This window comes from Hipposideros armiger, unplaced genomic scaffold, assembly GCF_001890085.2.
Source record: "Hipposideros armiger isolate ML-2016 unplaced genomic scaffold, ASM189008v1 scaffold_396, whole genome shotgun sequence".
Classification (NCBI taxonomy): Eukaryota; Metazoa; Chordata; class Mammalia; order Chiroptera; family Hipposideridae; genus Hipposideros; species Hipposideros armiger.
The window spans coordinates 352,024-371,976 of record NW_017731746.1 but is presented as its reverse complement, the minus strand read 5'-3'; the positions used below and the strand labels follow the sequence as shown (position 1 = coordinate 371,976).

Below are 19,953 nucleotides of genomic sequence, written 5' to 3'. Positions count from 1 at the left end.
CTCTTTCTGATACCTGTAGTGTACCCAGCACTGTGCTCAGTGCTGTGGACGCACCAATTGGCTAACAACCAGGGGTAGGATAAGAAAATTCCCACAGAACCCACCACAAGGGCTATTAAGGACATTGAAGTCTTATGGTAATTTAGTGAAATATCAGATGGATACCTTCTGACTTCAGAAAGAAAGTGATATTTGAATTTTACATAGAGGGAGTAGAGTGCATTGCTTTAGAATACGAGCACTAATGCTTTACTTACTGGTATCATTAGACAAGTGGAACTTGTTAAGCCTCATTTTTCCCCATCTGTAAAATGGAAACAATGACAGTCCAATTTATAAGTTGTTATGAGGACTAAACAAGATGGATGCTTTAAAGTGTTAGTACAGTGCCTGGCACATAGTGAAAGTTCAATAAATGCTGGATATTATAATAGGGATTATTGGGGTGGATGGTGGATGAACATATCAGGTGGAAAGAACACTGCAGAAAAGCCCAGGACCTGTTCTGTGAGCAGGAAATAGGACTTGAAACTAAGGTAGGTTGATAGGAAGACCTTCTGGAAAGAAAGACGAAGCCCTTTCCTCCTGTTGACACATGGCTTTCTGCGCTTTCAAGACAGGTGGTACCTTGCCCTTGGCACCACTTACTGCAACCTGAAGAGCAGAGGAGAAGTGTGGGGGTGGGAGCTCAGATCTGTGGTGGGGGCTGCAAAGAGCAATCGAAAGGGAGTCCAGAGACCTGATTCCAGTCAGGCTCCATCTGTCACTAGGAAATTGTGTGATTTTGTCACCTCCTAGCTCTGTAGATGAGGGTTGCCCCCAAACCCCTGATATTGGTTAATAACTTTCACATAATCATGTCATAGAACCTCAGAGCAACCTGGGACCTGGGCGGAGCTGGCAAAAGGCAGTGTCTTCGCCTGGAAAAACGTGATAATAAGCTGGGCCCCATCAGGTCCCAGGATGTTGTGAGGATGCTTGGGAGCTGGTGAGCTTGGCCACCTGCTAAATCCACATAAAGAGATGCCCGTTAGGATTCGCACCTGCTCCGTTTTACAGATGAGTAAAAGTTGTTCAGGGAGGTGAAGAGCCTTGTCTCCTGTCACACAACTGGTAAACGGTTGAGAGATAGGATTCCAAAATCAGATTCTTTCCTGTACATCCCATGGCTTCTCCAAACACTCCAGGCTCCTTGAAGCGCTTACACTTCGGGAGCCTGTCCAGAAAGAAGCTTGGCCCCAGCTGAGTAGTCCTCCAGGGGTTCCTAAAAAGGGTGAGCTGGATCAGGAGTCTGGGTCGCTGCGGGCGCGGTGGTTAGAGGCCCAGGCCAGGTTGGGGTAGACAGGCGTTCCTTAGGGTCTGGAACCGCCCCGGTAGCACCCCCTGCCCCCTCCCCACGCTCCTAGCTCCCCTTATGCAAATCGCTGCTTTGCATGGGCCAGGGGCCAGGCGCTGCGGCCCTGCCAGGGGGCGTGGCCGACGGCCCCCGCCCCGCGCAGCGTGCTCACCTGGGGCGTGTGGCAATCCTGGCGGCTCTGAGTGCTGCCCAGGCTGGAGCAGCGGAGCGCGGGACGGCAGCGGCAACAGCTGCGGGAGTGGCTCCCGCGGCAGCGGCGGGAGGAAGGAGACCCTGGCTTCCCAGGGGGCCCGGCTGGGGCCGACGCGAGGGACCTGGGGGGGCGCTGGTTTTGGCCCTTCCTGGGGCAGGATGGTGAATCTGGAACTCACGCACACAGGTGAGGGTGGAGGGGTTGAGCTCTGACAGGTGTCACGGCGCGCAAAAAGGGGTGAAGGAGAGGGTCACCGTTCTCTGGGGTCTTATTCCCCGGCGGCCAGAAGGGGGCAGTGTGGATAGCGGGTCACCGGGGGCGGGCGTGGGCAGGTAGATGTTTGGGGGACTTTGGAGAAGAACGAAGGTGGAGGCTACGAATTTGAGAGGTGGGAGGGCTTCGGAGGCCTTGGAGAGTGGCAGATGTGTGGGCTTTGGGTGTGCTTAACTGTTGTTGTCTCTCATTGAAGTTGCCCAGTTCACTGATTGTAGAAGGATGGCTCACTCTCTCAGCCAGGGGTGTGGACCTGGGAGTGCATAAGTGAAGAAAATACATGTATACACATGTTATGTGTTTGGTGTCCCAGGCATTTATATGAAGTGGAGACAAAGTGGGCATCTGTGAGGTCTGGGGGTGGGCTGGGGAGCTGCCTAGAAGTGAGTGGGGGCTGGGCAATTACAGAGGCATACCAGGGGCAGGTGCCATGACACACATGTATTGATTAGGAATTGCGGAAGTAGGTGTCCCTGTGTATCAGAGGTAAGGCTACCTGTCCCCACGTGAGTTGGGAGAAGTGGTGGAGCAGACCCCATGTGTGAAGGTGTGTCCACCCACATACTCTGTGGGGCTTGGCAATGCTATAGGCTCAGTGCATAGTGGGGGCAGGTGCCGGTCAGGAGCTCCGTGGGACCCCACAGGAGGAGCAACCTGGAATAAGTGCTCCCATCTGAGAGGGCAGTGGTGAGAGATACGTCCTTTGTGTTCCATGTCCCATGGATTCAGATACCAAGCCCTCCTTTCCTCAGGGGTGGAAACCTAGGAGATGGAAATGCTTTTCCAGAAGTCAGTTTCTTCTCCGTGAGTGGTATGTGGGCATGGAGTGAATCAAGGGCTCCCTATTCACCCTGCAGATCACTCCTTAGGGCAGCAGCTACAATTCCTGGAGGGCTGGGCTTGGTGTTAGGGTAGGCCTTCTGGAGATCTGAGGACCTGAGCAGAGAACAGTCTCAAGGTGAAGAAAGTTAAACGCATTTTGGCCATTTCAAACCAGAAATGTGCCTCTGAAAGGAAGCAGCACTCAATGATCTTTATTTAGGATTTCAATGCTGTTGACGGGAATTTTGTTACCTGCTCTCCTTTCTAGAGGGGTAGGGAAGAAGAGTAGGGGGAGGCAATTTTTCCTATGCACTCCAAGGAGCAGAGCAGGCTGGAGGCTTTGGCCCTCCTGGGGCCCACCAATCCTGAAAACAAGCTGCCGTGGGTGCACAGAGAGCCCTAGAGTCCATAGTTCTCTAGACGTAGTCCCGACAGGGCTGAGTGAAGGGCAGGCTAACAGACAGGTGTCGACTCTGAGTGGATCCCCAGATGCCAGGACTTGGCAGGAAGGGCTAGGTGAGGTAAAAGGAACCATCCAAGCTGATGTCATCCGATGTTTGGGGGAAAATCTGTTTTTAGACCCTGTGGCATCAGCATGGGACTGGGTACGCCTGGGGGCCAATCCCCTGCTCTCCTTCCTTCCCGTCCCACTAAGAAGGATTTGGTTTGAATGGAAGCAAGAATTCGGAAAGGTGGGGCCCAGAGGCAGGTTCTTTAGGACCAACCAAGATCAGAGATTTCCTGGGGGTTTTCTATCTCACTTTCCATGGAGGCTCCTGCTCTGGGGGAAGTGGGAGGAGGTGGGACAGCTGGGACCCAGCAGGGAAGCCACCTAGGGATTAAGAGGATCTAGCCAAGAGCAGGAGAGAGGGTGAGGTTGAGGTGACAGGACCAAGCCCCCAAGCCTTGGCCTCAGAGAAAGCTCCAGACTGATGCTTCTCAGAAGCCTAGATACCTCCCTTGCTCCTGGCCCCTATAGTCAGGGGTTTCAGCCACAACGGGGGAGAGTGAACTAAACCTAAGGTGCAGTGACATGGGGTCTCCATCCACCTTGGGTAGGTTACCTGATTCTTCATTCTTTATTTACTTGCTAACCCTCCCCAGCCCACTTCTTTAGTCTGTCTCCCCTCAGGCTGGGCAGTCTGAGCCTTTATGTGGTGTCCGGTTTTCCATCATTGGCACCTCAGAGCTCTCTCAGTGGGGTCTTTATGACTGGATCACCCCTTGAGGGTTCTCTTTGCTGGGTCTTCTCGGTTGGCCTTTCAGTCCAATGTTGTCTTTATAGGGTCTTTCAGTGTGGGCCCTGTTGTGCGGTCTGTGAGAGAGGGTCCCATAATGAGACACTCTTCTCTTAGTCTCTTAGTCCAGGAGCCTCTTGGTGGCAATTTGGTCTCCTCTGGGTTCTATTTTCCCCCCTCACAGTAATCCTATATCCTGCGGATTCTTTATAAACAGCACTTCCCCTGTAAATTCCAACTCTTTGGCTCTTTGGGACTCCTCCTCAGTTGATCTACTGGAACAGTTTGGGTGGTCGGAGGAGGGAGAGCAGGAGCACATAAAGCCGGTTTAGGACCCCCCCACACTCAGCTCCACAAGTGCTGTGGCCCCTGAGTCAGCCTATCATTTTGCTCTGATAACCTGGGTGTCAGCCTTGGTGAGGTTGGTTGGCCTGGGACCTCAACACTTTGTACTTCACAGAGCACCTCTCATGTGGGAGCGGGAACACCTGAGCAGGCATAGTGTCACCAGACACTGGGGCATCCCAGCCAAGGAGGGGCTCCCCCTCTCAGGCCAAAAACAGGCAGATAAAAGTCAGTTAGATGGGAGGAAAAGAGGAAAACTGTGGAAAGCCAGCCAGAGGGGAACACCTAGCTGGCCCCAGGTATCTCTTTTTCTCACTGTGAGCTGTTCCCCATCAGGGCGGGGAAAGAAGGAGCAAGTCTCACAGACTAATACCAGTTACAGCTCGGGAATACTATTTTGGTTGGAAGGCCTCATTGTGAGAAGCAGTAGATTTCTCTTGAAGAAGAGGTGAGAGAAGTCTCCTGCAGGGGAGAGTGGGAGCCATGGCTGGCTCAGAGGTAGGACTGCTGGGTCCCTTGAGTTTTCTCTGATACAAGTGCCCCCTCAGTTGGTGTGTGAGGGAGAAGTAAGAGCGAACTCCAGTCCTTTCCAATGAAATGAAAGTGGATTGTAGGAGAGAGAGGGGTGGGCCCTCTGCTTTCCCTGAATAGCCTGGACCCCAGGGATCCAGGACAGTGGGGGCACTCAGCCTGCAGCCTGGTGGAAATGCTGCCTCCTGGACTTTGCTCCTGTGGGCTCATTCATGCACACATGCTGGTTCACAAATGTGTAAGGAGGGGCTGCTCCTGGGTCATGCCACGGCACAGGGAGGGGCAAGGCCAGCTGCCAACATCTTACCCCAGCTTTAGAGAATGATGGTGCCAGTGAGGCAGATGAAGGTCTGCATCTGGTATCTGGCCTCTTACACAGAGCAGCTGAGCCTCCCCAGGGAAGGGAGTGATGGCAAAGAGCCTACTCAACTGGGGCTGAGATAAGAACAGCCAAGAAACTTGGCCCCACCCCACGCTTCTCTCACTCACCCCTGCAAGTGCTATCCGACAGGCAAAGGGTTATGGCATCTTGTGGAGTTTCGGTGTTGGCCCATTTTTAGGCTGAGACCCAAGAGCTCGTCCCACCCATCAGCCTCCTACCCAACAGGAACAGGTTCTCAGTATCGTAGCATCCTATGGGACTTCAGAAGAGCTTTTACAGAATATTCAGATTCAAATCCCTGTCCAATCCAGCAGTGTCACAGTGTTGCCCCCATAATGGGTACTCAAATTAGATGTCCTGGCAGAGTGTGGGGCCTTTGACTCCTTCAAAAGTTATTTTTAGACATAATTAGGACTACCTTTTAAGCTCATTTAAAGGATGAGTAAGATGGCTTTGGGGTATATTTAAAGAAAATGCAGGGTATGGGTGTTGGAAGAGAGTTGGGGTTACAGGCATAAAATTATGATTCAGTGAAAAAGTTACCCTTCTTAAATGTCACAAGTTTGAAATAAGCTGATTCAGAAAATCTGGTCATCATCCCAGCCTTACTGCTTCTTGAACTCTTCCTGTCCCTGAGTGTTTTTCCTATGAAGTCAGAATTTGGAGAATGCTGATGGTTCCCCAGGTAAAGGACAAATTATAATAGTGCTGAGACAGAAAAATGAAGCTGTTTGTTGTAATGGAAGAAGGGGACTAATATAGGAGCCTAAGTATCTGTTTAGTTAATCCATTTATCACATGCTTACTTTGTATCAGGCAGTTTTCATTCAATATTTCATTTGCTCCTCATGATAACTCTGGGAAGTATCATTATTCCTGTTTTTTCAGTTGAGAAAACTGAGGCTCAAATATGTGGCCAGGGTCCCCTAGGTAGTCAGTGATAGCACTGGAATTAAATCTGGGTCTGTCTGCTACCAAAACCCATGCTCTTAATTCCAAGCGCTACTGAAGCAGATTTTAAAAATCACCAAGGGGAGAACTCTCCTCCTCCCACCCCTTCTCAGCAATCTCGGACTTTTTCTCAGCACTGCTGAAGAATCTCTATGGGAAAGTGATTGCTGAGCTGGTCTGTAGCAGGCCATGCCCAACTCCAGAGATGGAATGAAGCAAAGCCCATTTTTCCATTGGAATGAAGGTGAGCAGCAGCAGAAGCCCTTTGCAGATGCGTTCAGGTGGCCCACACTAGTTAGTCTGCATAGTCATGCATGACAGACTCTACAGCGAGTTTCAAACTGCACCGAGAAGGACTTAGGTTAGGCTCAAGAAATGTTTTCCTAAATGTAGTACACTGCAATAGGTGTTGGGGTGTAGCTGCAGGATCTCCCCTAGAGCTCTGTGACCCTACAGGACAGTGTGGAGGTCTTGGGAGGGCTGTACAGGACTTCAAGTATTTACTGTCATTTTGGCAGGTCTCAAAAATATTCCTCAAAGCACCGTGGCTCTCAAGATTGCTTACTCCCTCCCCTGCTTCTGGAGTGTTCTAAGGGTTGGAGAGCAGTCACCCCTCCACCCTGTAGTTACTACACCCCAGAGGCCACAATTTTCAGTCTCTGCCAGAGTCACACACATCATTGTCTTAAAAAAACAATGAATAGGCTTCTCCCCGCATTTCCTGGGGTCCACCCTCCCCACTACCGTCCATCCTCATCAACCCCTAGACCTCAGGCTTCCAGACTGCCAACAGCCTGATTACCTCATGCAAATTAAGATTGCCTGCTTAACTGGGATTGGCCAGTGAGACTGGTATGCAAATTGTTCACCAAGACTTTATCTGATTTGAAAGAGTTAAGTGTTGCCCCAGAGAAGAGGGTGGGGTTGGGGGGGTGAGGGTCAACATAATTTGAATAAAATATTCATCTGTCTTTAAGGGTTTCAGTATTTGGGTAGCTTAATAAGGAGAGTAGCCAAGAGAGTGAGTTAGTTCCAAGTTGCTTCTTTCCTTCTCTCTTCTGACTCTGGAGGAGACTTAGGGGACTCATAGGTGGTAGCAGCTGTCGTGGGTCAAGGTTTAATTTATTGAAATGAAGCAGGGCAGAGTGTCCTAACCCACAGCACTTGGGGGGCTGAGACTGGCCTTGCCTAAGTCTTTTCTTTCTGCGGCACCTACCCGCCCACCATCCCCTTTTCACTGAGCATGTTGGAAGGACAGGAGAGAAGGTGAGGATCCCCAAAGGTGAAGGTCTCCAAGGAGGACCACACTGGAGCTAGGACTCGATTCCCTAGACTGTGCGCTGACCTTTGAGAACCAAAGAACAGAGGCAGGAATTGGAGAAGAAACGTGAGAAGGGGAAGCCTTGGTTCAGGGTACTCTTACCCTCCAGGGTTATTATTATGGAGGAGGGGGGAGAGGGAAGACAGATGTTTCTTATGCTATTTTATAAAAGTGAAAGAATTCCCCAAATCCAAAAAGAAATGAGGATTAAGAATGGGAAGCATTCTCCTCCACCCCCTGCTGTACCCCTTTCAGTGTTAGATTTTTACCAGCTGAGCCTGGTGATAGAAGGAAATGGCAATGAATGATACAAAAGGTGAGAAACCCTGCAGTAGCATGGGGGGAAGGGGGGAAGAAAGGCAGGGGAGAGAAGGCAAGCAAGGGAGAGGGGGGGGGTGCCCCAGCTTATGAATATTCTAATGGTGTGTGTTAAGGAATCAGGAATTTGAAAGTCTGGTGGTTGTAATTACAAATTGGTCTTTGCTGTTTAGTTAAAAGCACATGTGTTACAGCAAGAAAAAGTGTGACCTGTTATTAAAATCAGTTGTTTTCCCTGCAGATATCAAGATGAGTGGAGATGTAGCAGATTCTACAGATTCTCGCAGTGCTCTCAGCCTTGTGGAGACAGGTAAGGGTCTTCTCTTCCGGGGAATGGAACAGGAAAGCACCTGGTGGGAGAGAGGTGTTGGGATTCTTCAAACAATGTGGCATCTCTTCTTGTTTGGTCCTTTATCCAATCAGACCCCAAAGCTGGATCATAAGAAATGAAAGAATTCCCTAGAGACATGATATATGACCCTGAAACCTTCAAACAGTACTTATTAGTATTCAGTGGAATAAAACCTCTGGAACTAGGCTAGGAAAGGGCCAGATCCTTAAAAACAAAACAAAAAGAGGGAGGAGATTTGCTTACTGATGTGCCATTCCAACAACACCCCTAGTAGCAACAGGCTGTGTGTGCAGCTGCTAAAGACTGACTGTCTTTAGTAGATGGGGACTAGAGCCTTTTAGCTCCAGATTTCTCAGAGCCCTACTCAAAAAACTAACCAAAGAGGCCTGAGTGCAAGTGTTCCTCTTCCAAATTATGGGCATGTGGGTGGTAAATAGACTCAGAGAGGAAGAGTTGGTGCCTGGAGATGACTATGCTTTGTGAAGAAGAGAAAGAGGATAGGGAAGAATTGAAAAAAACTTTCATATCTTTCTGCTTTTAACTCCATAGTCCAAGCTTTGCTTTGAAATCTCCATATAATTAAAAAGAACTTAAAGAAGATGAGTATAAATTGTAACATCACCAAATAACTTTAATAGCATCTTAACAAGACCTCAATTATTCTTTCATCTGGATCACTGGAGACACAGAAATTAGAAGTGGAAGAGAATCGATATCCCCCAGAGCTAAAATATTTTCCCAGGGCTTCAGATGCAGTCTGGTTTTATTCTTGAAGCTACAAGACTTGGGATAAGGAACAAAATAATTGGGGTCTTGTGGGGAGGCATCTGCAGGATGCATTTACTGTAAACTTTTCTGTCTCCAATTTAATATTAGAACAGTGTCTATTTGCACAGCTAAGGCAACAGGCTTTGTATTTTGCTTTATGTATACAGACAGCTGGACTAGGAGAGTATGGACAGTTGCACCCATTTTGCAATCAATTTATTAGCTGAATATGTTTTCCTAAGATCTGTGGAATGGGACACCTGTTCTTCCCAGTTGAGAAGAAAATTCTCACCAACCTCATGAACTCCAGCAAGGCTTTAAAATCAGTACAGCTGGAGACTGATAGGTACAGCCTCAGCTTTGACATTCCACCCCAGAGAAAAATCAGAGTCCAGAAGCCATGATTCAGAAGTTGGGTCACCCTTTCCTGGTAGCAGGCTGGCTGGAGCCAACTCTGTACACTGGGGCCAGATATATTGCCCAGGTACATGGAGACACAGCTAAGAGAGTATCCATGTGGAAGAAGACCACACTTAGCAGGCTGGCACTTGTGCTCTGTTATTAGTTACTTGACCAAGTCAGGGTAATCATGTTGGGAATGAGAAGGAGCTACATAGAACCCTAAAAGGCGAACCAGGAGAGGAAGGGAATTCAGATCTGGGTGGGAGTTAGGAATGTTAAGGTGTTATCAACAATCTAAGCAAGTCCTGGCCTTCTATCTGGAACTGTAGGAGTTACGTACAGACTAAGTTGAAGGAGAAAGAATCCAGGGTTACTGCCTCTTTAGGAGGCAGGAACAGATGACTTTTGAAGAGTCGAATTAGAATCAAACAAACCTGGGATAAAAATCACAGCTCTGTTGCTTCCTGGTTGCGTGATTTGGTAAGGTAATTTAACCTTGCCTCTTCTATAAAGGGGGACAATTACTGGTACTGCCCATCTTCAAGAGTGGGTTGAGAGTTAGCTGGGATTATATTTAAAGGCCTTAACACAATGCTTGGCACATGGCAGTTGTGATCATCATTACCTCTAATGGCATCATTAAGATTCTGTGATTCTGTAATATACAAAATACACTGCTTAGTGCTTTGGGGCTGCAGGTAGCTAAGGTACCCTTCTCCTTTTCACTCAGGCCAAGTGGGTCAGCCCCAGAGGTTGATTTTTTTTTTCTCTTTTCACTATTCAGGAAAGGATTCTGTGTGGCTCCTTGACTATATAAGGAGACCATGAAATCCATGCTGTCTGGAACTTCTCTACCCCTGGTCTTTCACGTCTAGGAGCTCAGCTCAGTGGCTGGTAGTATCTATACTTAGGTGATCATCAAATTACTGTATGTTTTTAAGGGCAAGAAAAAAGAGGTAGCTAATTAAAGTAACCAAACTTCCTGGAAAGTCATTCTGACTCATTTTTTACAGAGGAGAGCTTATTATGAGTCACAATGGTTACCAACTTGGTTTAATGGCTTCCTTTGGATTTTTAAAAGGCAGATTCCCCTTCCCAGCAGTGCATGAATTAAGGGTTGGTTTGTCTCTGGGTTTAAAGGAACTATAAACAAAGGTGACCTAGAAAGCCCCAGCTCCTTGAGAGCACCCTCTGTATTGTGTGAAATCCCCAAGAGGCACAAGGGGTGGGAGCTGGGAAAAGGAGGTGACTTTCCCCATCCACACTGGCCCAGACTGCAAAGGAGGGCCTTCTCAGGTCCAGCACAGACCTCCTGGTTGGTAGAGACCTGCAAGGCAGGTCATTTTTCTCTTTCTTTCTGCCTATGAAGAAGTCGAGGCATAGATGGAGGATAAACTGCCAAAGGCCTCAGAATGTGACAGCCCTAGGGATCAGAGGGGGCTCCCAATCCCCTGTCCAGTGCTCTTAACACATCCTCTAGAGGACTGGAGTCAAGCTGTTTCTAGATTTCTGAACTCTCAGCTTTTCTGTCACCCCTTTTACCTCCCTACCTGTTGTTACTTTTCCTTCATTTTGGAAGCTAATGACAGTTTTTTTTCTGTTCTCAACTGAGTGGTTAAGGATATACCCAACCCACATCTCAAAAGTCTCCAAGTCTATAACTGACAACCCCCAAGCATCCATGCAGCTAACCCTGTGACTTGACCACACTGGTCATAGCATAGCTTCAAATTCAGGGGAGGACAAAGCTAATAGGTTCAGGAGGAAGTCGAGGGAATAGGCAGTCACATTCATGCAGCCTCTTCCCCATACCCAGGTATATGTACCCCAAACTTCATGTACCTCATTTCATTTCATTCTTACAATCCCTATTTTTATCAATAAGGCAAATGTGGCTCAGAATGAGAAACTAACTCACTCAGGGTCACATAGCTTCAAAGCAGGAATCAAACTCAGGCCTGTCTAACTTCAGTCTGTGCCATGAACTCTCTGCAGATTATTGGGCAAGTGTTTCCCCACCTGGACCTTTATTTTTCTCCTCATAGAGGAAACGTTTGGGCCGGATGATCTCTAAGGGCTGAATTTTAAAAGATGTGTGCGTGGTTCCACTCTTCCAATTTCTCTCTCATCTGTTTCCACACCCTGCATTTTTGTGTAGACTTCCTCAGGGCAGACCTCTCCCTCACCACTCTCCCTTCTCCACCCCATCTTCTTCAGCTTCTCACATTCCCTTCTTTCCAACTTCCCTCTCAGCATTCTCTCTTCTGACACCTTCAGCTGCCTTGCTCTGTTCTGTCTCTCGTCCTCTTCTCTGACCTGGCTGGTAGTCACCTAACCAACATCTATAGAGCACACTTGGGTCAGACCCTGGGCTCAGAAACACAAAGAAACAATTCTGTCCTCAAGGGGCTTTTCTCCTAATGCATGAATTCCATGGCAGAGTGGATAACAGTGCCAACTTGTATCTGGAAGGGCACCCTCAAACAAATGCATTTGGCCTTCACAACAATTCTGTGAGGGTAGATGCCAGCATCCCGCTTTGCAGATGAGGAAATTGAAGCTGGTAATGAGAAAGAATGTTTACTGATTTTCCCGAGATCCCATACCTAGCAAGTGACAGAATTAAACCTGGGTCTTTCTAGTAAGTTTCTATCCAAAGATGGTAGTGGGAAGACTGAGGACCAACACAAAGAAACAGGGACAGAGAACACAAGAGAGTGGCAGCAGTAAGGAAGATGACAAGATTATGGAGGTGGCACTGGCAAAAGGAGCTACAGGGGAGCTAAGCCCCCCGAAGGTGGGTTGGTCTAGTCCAAGAAGCAGAAGCTCTGTCTGGGGCCAAAACATGTTTGCTGGGGAAGAGAGGAAAAGGGCTGGGGTCACCTCATTCCCTTCTGGTGAACTGTGGAGGATGAGAATCTAGCCTCTGAGAGAATTTTCTCCTTCCCTTCTCTCATCCTGAACTAGCCTTACCAATGTACCAGCGCCCACCCCACTCTACCCCCACCATTTGACAGTGGGTGTGGGATGGTGTTGCAAACCCAGATGACAATGGACCAAATGCCTTGGCACTCCTGTGCTCAGAGATCTGAGAAGAAAGGACTTGTGAGGTAAACACAGGGGAAGAAAAGATGAGCTAGAGATAAGGGGGAGGCTGAGCTTTGGCAGTTGTCCCTGTTGTCCTTCCCCTTCAGCTTCCATTGTCCTGTCTGTGAGGTGGAATGACTAACATCTGTCCCACCCCCCCAGAAGGTCCACCAAGGTGAGTTAGCTGTTTGGGGACCCCTGCAGAAAGTCTCCTCACTTCGCCCTGGGAGCTTTCAACATGGTTTTAAGGAATGGACATGATTCTATAGCAGAGAACAGAAGGTTAGTGATTCTCATAAGGTCCCAGAAAAAGAATGAGTATTTGACCCAAGACTATAAATTCCTTCTCAGTCAGTTCATTCCTGGGGCCTCACTGTCTCTACCCTACTGAGTCCCCAAGAAAACAAGCCGAGGATAAAGAATCGGTGTCTCATCATGACCCAGAGGCAAGGATCCAGGCAGAAACAGGCAGAAGACATTAGAGATGAAGGTGATTTTCAATCCAAATACTTACTAAATAAAACTATTCTATCAAGAACAGAGAGGAAGGGAAATCTAGGAAGTACTTGTGGTACAGTGAGACTTGTGGGAAGTGCAGAAGAATCTCCTATTGACAGCCCTTTCTAAGTGAGTACCTGAGTTCTCTCTCTCTCGCTCGCGCTCTCTCTCTCTCTCTCTATCTATCTCTATCTCTATCTCTATCTCTATCTCTATCTCTATCTCTATTTTATGATCAGGAGACAAGACAAAGCCCTGTCACTGTTTGATGTGGGACAAGCCTGCTTATGCCCTGGACTTGAGTTTCCTCATTGTGAAAGAGGGAGAAGAGTGGTGCTGGAGTAAAACGAAAGGAGTAGGCTAGGTGTCTCTAGGATTTAAGCCTGGTGACTATGGTCCTGTGCCTCAGTCTTTACCCGTTTTGTCCCTCACCTCTCAGGAAGAGAAAAATGGGGCCACAAACCCTTCCGAAGTCCAGGGGGAACTGATATGAGTTCCTGAGGATGTAAGGATTCTGAGAGGACATCTTGTCCATACCTCTCCCTTCCTTTAGAGACATTTCAAAACCTTGCCTAGAAAATGAAGGACTCTCCTGTTCTTAGAGTTTCCTTTTTTTCCTTATCCTCTATCCTTCAGAAAAGCTAACCCTACAATTTCTCTTGGCCACCTATTTTTGTAGGATATAATTCTCTGTGCCTGGAAGTTCTTTCTTATCTCTTGCCTAGGACCCTCATGTTGTAGCTTAAGCCCATTGCCTCTTGTTTTAGCCTCCTCAAACCAGAGTGGCTTTCATCTCACCTTGTTTCCAGTTTCTGTGACAGGGAGATTAGAAAGTACTCATTCCACCCAGGCTCCATACTGTGGCTCTGTGTGCCCAAGATGTTGAGAGAGCAGACTGTGGTATCAGGAATCTCCTGTCTCTAGCACTCAGAGAACCTTAGCAAATAAAACAGCTATTAACAGCCACTCACACCTGTACCACACCTTACAGCTCACAGACACTTGATGTTCCCATTTATAGATTCCCAAACCCAAGCCCACAGGGTAGACAAGTCAGGACCATGCTGCCCAAATGAGCTGTGAGTGGCTGGGTCAGTCCTGCCTGGCACCGGTTCCTGTTCCTTTTGGAGGTCTCTTGCAGGAAATGCCCCTCCCCCACCCCTTGCTGCCATCCCTGCACCCCCAAGAGAACATGGACCTACCTCCTTTCTCTCCAGCCTAAGAGGGAACAAAGTGAGGGAGCCCGGTGGGGGCTGTGTTTTACCACCTGGAGCTCCACTTAGTTTCTCTACTGGTCATTCCTTAGAGCAGGGGTCGGCAAACTGCGGCTCGCGAGCCACATGCAGCTCTTTGGGTACGTTTAGTCTCAAAAGTTTGCCTGCCCCTGGAAGAGCCAATCCTGTCCCTCACAATTTAAAAATTATTTGAGAGCCATAAATATATTTTTTTATCATCACCATTATGTGAATAATATCCTTTAAAAAATTAAAAAATGAAACTATGATAGTTTTATTTTCATTTTCAATTTTACTTGAGAGCCACAGTTCACAACCCGCAGTTTGTTGACCCCTGGCGGCTCTTCCGTCTCAAAAGTTGGCCGACCCCTGCCTTAGAGCACTGCTTCTCAAACAATCTGGGGTGCAGGACCACTTTTCATTACTTCCAGCCTGTCACAGACCAGTACTTGGCCCAACCATGCAGGACTGGTACACAGCTTGCACCCACCACACGCGTTCAACAGGACCCAAACTGGTCTATACCTGCATCTACAAGGAGAGTCCACTAATCATGTGCTTGGGGTGCTATTAGCATTTCTAAATTCTGACTTTCCGTGTCTGTACTTATCTAGTCTCAGACCTTAATGAACATTTCACAGACCAGCTCTGGCTGTTGGAGCACACTGAGGTCCTTTGCCTTAAAGGAGTTTGCCGTGTGTATGAGAATGTCCCTTTCTTTTGGCATTCCATGAGCAATGGATACACCTGACCCTGGGTACACCTTATGACCTTCTTAACATTCCTCCTCCCACTGTGGGCGTTGTGGGGGTAGTGAGGGAAGCTTCAGCAAGAGAGGCAGGGCCCAGCGTTTCCTTTGCTGGCAGGAGTGGAATGACACCCCCCACACACAAGCTGAGAGTCTGGGTGGTGAGCAACGTCCAGAGACTCCAGCCACTGCAGCTTTCTGGGCTTTCGCTCATCACTAAGCCACCCAGAATTGCTCTGCCCCATCCCCGCAAAGCTGCGCGTAAATGCTTTTGGTAGTTTGGGTCCACCCTCTTCCTCAAGAAACAGTTAGGACAATGAATGCTTGGTGTGGATAAGTGTCAAAGAAGTGGGAAAAGAATGTAAAGTGAAATGAGCAACCAAATTAGGATAAATCTTAGAGGCCTGAGGAACAGCCCAAATCCAGGCAACTGAAATGCAGTTACATTTTGTGCCTCCCCATCCCACAAGCACACAGACAGACAGACAAATTTACACCCACAAAATCCCTACCTCAAAACCCTTAGTGTGGGCTGAGAGGTACACCCAGTCTTCCTTTCTGGTCTAGGCTGCTCTTTCAAAGGTAAGCTTGGGTCCTTTAGGGGGTTTGGGAAACTAAATGAAGTAGGGACCGGGGAATGGAAGTTGGAGCCTCAGCCAGCATTTGATGGTGGGTCTCTTGTGTTTAAATGCCTCCCCCAGGGAAGGGCTTTGCCTAGGATGACCCGCCATTAGGAAGAGTTGCTAAAGGGAAAAGCAGGTCCAGCTTCACTCTCATCCCCACTCCCCACAGCCTTCAGTTTGGGAGGAGGGGAAGAGAATCAGCTGAGTGTCCTTCAAAAGCAAGCTCTGTGAGGTCATCCCAGCTGGGGACACTTCCGCCTCACTGGAGCCTAAGGGTCTGGCAGGGCAGGCTAGATCAGAGAATGACCAGAGCCCTCAAAGGCAACTCAATTTCATTTCTAGGGACTTCAGCCACTGACACTTCAAAGTCCCCTCCTGGCTTCACCATGGACTAGTGCTCAGTGTGGAGCTCCTTGGGAAACTGCAGGGCCCTGGGAGACTCAGGGAGGGCAGGCCTTTGCACCAAGCCAAGAGCATGGGAATCTGAGCTGCAGGCATCTCCCAAAAAGCACCAGTGCTGCTGACTCAAAAAATAATAGGTATTAATTTGCATGACATTTTACATACAGGTTCCATGCTGTGCTTTTTGTCTCCTATGTAGGGTGCTGCCATAGCTCCCCAGGTCTCTCTTCCGCCCCCAGTCGGGGCATGTTGCCTTTTTGCCTTCTTGTCCTTCAGACTCCATAAATTCCCCTAGCCCATCCTTGGATTATCTGGGGAGCTGGGGTGCGGGGGATAGGGCGGTATGCAGGGGAAGACAGGGGTTGGCCTTGCTTGAGTGTGTCCGATCCAGGTTTGCCAGAGAGGTGCAGGCTGGTGGCCTGGCAGACCTGTGCCCCACTGGGCACCTTGGTTAGGGATGCCCCACCTGCCTGCTGTTGGCTGCAGCCCCATCCCCAACAGGGAGTTTGCTCCCCACCTCCCCCAGGGAAAAGAAACAAAAAAATCTAAGCCAGAAAGCACAGAGAGATGCGGGGGGGGGGGGCGAAGGAGGAAACCCAGAGGTTGCTATGAAGATGGGGTCTGGGCACACGTTTTGCATAGGGCAATGATTTCCATACTGCAGGGTGAATTTTCATATCCCTGCCTCAAAGCCTGTTGGGGCAGAGATGGGGGAGAGGGGAGAGGTCATTTGAAATTCAAATGAGGATGATTAAGGTTTTATTGTGGAGGGAAGCTTGGACAAAAGGGGTTAAGCCAGCTGGCAACTATCTGCTCCCAGGCTCAAAGTAATCAAAGGGAAGCTACACTCACTCAGCTGGCTCCCACATGTCACTATCTTGAAGGCCCCTGGAGACCTGCTGGTGGCCCAGCTAGGCTGGGTGTTAGGGGGAACTGGCTGGGTCTCTATCCCCTCCTGCCCCTGGATTCGGTTTCCCCTGTGTCCTGAGGATGCTTGAGCTCATGAGGACCAACGAGCAAGTTCTAGTTCTGGACTCAGGCCTACCTCCCCCTGGTGACTCTGGACTCGTCGTCTCAGTTTTTCTATCCGTGAAATTGGCAAAACAGTTTGCACTTTTTTGTTCGGCTGAGGAGGTGTGAGGGCAGGTGGATTCTGGACTCATCTCTACCACCAGTCTGTGACAAGTCAACTTCCTATCTTTGGGCCTAAGTTTGGGCATTGGGTGAAGGGTCTGAACTTGAAGGTCTCTAAGATCACTCTGGCTCCAAGATGCTATGATCTGTGAGCACACTTTGTTCCCTTGCACACACCAGTTATTTGTAAGATGCTTTGAATTATGTGACTTGCTGCACCCCTCGATTCCTCTGATGTGTTAGGAAGAACACCCCTGCCCCTCAGCTCACTAAGGTGTAGTCATTGAGACCATAGGCTTTGGAGCTAGAGTCTATATTTGGATCCCAGTTTCTCTCCACTACTTATATGATCTTTGGCTGCTTACTTACAGGCTCACTGCTCAGTTTCCTGTCTGTAAAATGGGGAAAACCATAATACTTAGAGTTGCTGTAAGGATTAAAGGAGTCAACATGTATAAAGCATTTAGAACAGGGCCTGCCACAGAGTAATGCTATTTGCTAGTATTAGTATCAGGAGGACAAAGTGTACACAGGATGGGGCAGTGACCCAGTAGCTAGCTAATCCTGGGAAACTCAAGGAGGACTACAGACCATCCCCTGATTTGACTTGCCTGTGAATTCATTCACTTGTGGCCAGTACACTGTCATATTTGCTTGTTCTTGGGAGCAAGAAGCAGGTATCAAAGTTTAGTGGTCACTCCACTGAGAGCCCACCCAGGTAGAGGTGCCTGTCACCTCAACCCATTGTGGGCTCCTGGTGTCCATCCTGACTCAAGTTTGTCTTCACTTCTCAGGAAGTAGGGAAATGAGAGGAAGAAGGGGAGAGAGAGCTCATGAGATGACCCCTCCTCCCAGGACCCCGTGCTGAGAGGGGACATATTCAGTGAGACTAGAGGGTATTTATAGTTCTGGAAAATCTAAAGGTCCTTCTTTGTTTTTTTTGTTTTTTTCTTGAATTTCTCTAGAAATTCCATATGAGGCTTATTTGGAAATAGCATGGTATAGTGTGGACAGCCTTGGCTGGGGGATGGACGTGCGTTTCAGTTTCTACTCAGTGATTTACTAATCAGTAACCTTGGGCAAGTTGATTCACCTCTTTGAGCCTCAAGTTTTCTCATCTGCAAATGGGGTTAATAAAAGCACCTACTCTAGGGTGGTTGTGACCATTAGGTGCTGTCATGCTCACTACATAAATGTTTACTGCAGAACTTGGTGTAAATGCTCAATAAACGTCAGCTATTAATCCTTATTATTTGAAAACAATGTTTTGCTGCCAAAATGTTTTAAAATCCTCTGATCTACATAATCCTATTCTCCTATTTTGTGGGGAAAGAGACTGAGGTCAGAAAAGGGAGATGACTTTCCCAAGGTTGCAGTGGGGGTTTAAGACCGGTGTTTCTTTAGGAGCCCTTTCCCCACCCCAGAGGCAAGTCCTCCATCCTTTGTTTTTGTTTTGTTGTTTTGTTGGACAAAGCCTCCTCTTTCCCCACCTCCAGTGCCTCAGAAGTGGCCCATCCAGCACCAGGAGCATGGACCCCAGAGAGAAGAAGAAGACATGACCTTGGCAGCATTATACTGCTTGAGGGAAAGGACATAGTGTCTGGACTCAGAAGACAGCTGTGTGATGTCTAACAATCCCCACTCTCTCTGGGCCTCAGTTTACTCACTGGAAAAACAGGAGTTCTATAATTCCAGCCCTGTAGACCTCACAGATTGGGGGTGAGGATCAAATAAGAATTGGATATGAAACTGCACTGCAAAGCAAAGGAATAAACCCTGTGCATGTCACCATGGCCCATGCATATTGGCAAGCATACTGGCCCTGGGTCCAGGGAACTGGGATCCGAGTTCCTTCCCTCCAGCTCTGGTGCCATGGCCCATCTCAGTTTCCTTATCTGTAAATGAGTTGTGAGGAATGAATGAAATGAGAATATATCTGTGGCAGCTTTTGGAAGTGTGAGTCGTTCTACAAATGTGAGATAATACCTCCACCTAATCTTTCTTACTACACACGTGCCCCTCTGAGTTGCACAGAGGACATTTGTGTGTCACTTGAGAATCAGAGCCCAACTGCATGCCCCCTCTGATAGCCACCCCACTACTACCACCCCCCAGATCTTTTCTCCCACCCCTTCTTACTTTGCTTCATTTCACCCTGGGGAGAGGGCTAAAATAGAGGCACACCGTCTCTTACTGACCTTGAACCCCTTTGAACCTCTTCCTCTCTCAAGGGTATGAGGTGTGGAGAGGGTGCTGATGTGGAGTTGACCATTAAAAAAACCTTGTAGGCTGTTGGGGTGAGAGTCAGTTCTGGGCATGGAGGTCTGAGGGTTTTTGCCTGCTTTACTATTTGTTGCCTGTGTGACCTTTAGCTACTCACTTCTCCTCTGTGGAACTCAGTTTCCTCACCTGTAAAAGGCATGTGCAGCGCCAGGAATCTCTGTGGTCCCCTCAAGCATGAAAAAGTTCTGACAGAAAAATAGCAGCTGAGGTGCTTCTCGAGAATGTGCATATTTGATGTGACCAAAGCCCTGGGTTTATTTCACAAAGCTCTTCCTTTGAAGTTGGATTTTTGTTGTTTTCCCAGGGTCAGGGGACTATGAGTCAAGATTTTGGTGGGGAACCTGACTCTTCTGGCCCCATTCCTTGCTGCAATGGCCTGACTCGCAGGCTGCTTTTTCTGGAACCTGTCACAACTGCCCAGGATGCTTCTTCAGCTTAGCTGCTGACCATGCTGCCCCCTTTTGGCCCCTGTGGTGATGACTGCAGCATCAGTGTGTGTCCAGCAAGAGATAAGAGGGCAATGGAGGGGAGCCCATAGAGTCCCATCTGTAGCTCAGACTGAAGAAATGGGAATTGTATTTCCTAAAAAATTAGGAGACTTTGGTGAGGAGTCGTTGATTTATCAAGGAATGACATGACATACTGCAGAGGGAAGCTGGAAGGATGCTTCTCTTAGCAAAGGGGTGTCCC

The 19,953-nt window shown here is 48.4% G+C and overlaps 1 protein-coding gene across 2 annotated transcripts in view; it reads left to right on the top strand.

Moving 5' to 3' along the window:
* The window catches only part of POU2F3 (POU class 2 homeobox 3), an 89,380-nt gene that overhangs the window by 665 nt on the left and 68,762 nt on the right, over nucleotides 1-19,953 (top strand). Inside the window, exons 1-2 of one of the 2 annotated variants that reach the window (XM_019663583.1) lie at nucleotides 1,682-1,736; nucleotides 7,973-8,041. In XM_019663583.1, the coding sequence (XP_019519128.1) occupies nucleotides 1,709-1,736; nucleotides 7,973-8,041 (97 nt within the window). In that variant the 5' untranslated portion in view covers nucleotides 1,682-1,708. Of the gene's footprint in view, nucleotides 1-1,681; nucleotides 1,737-7,972; nucleotides 8,042-19,953 lie in introns of those variants that run through there. The other variant, XM_019663582.1, reaches the window with a different exon arrangement.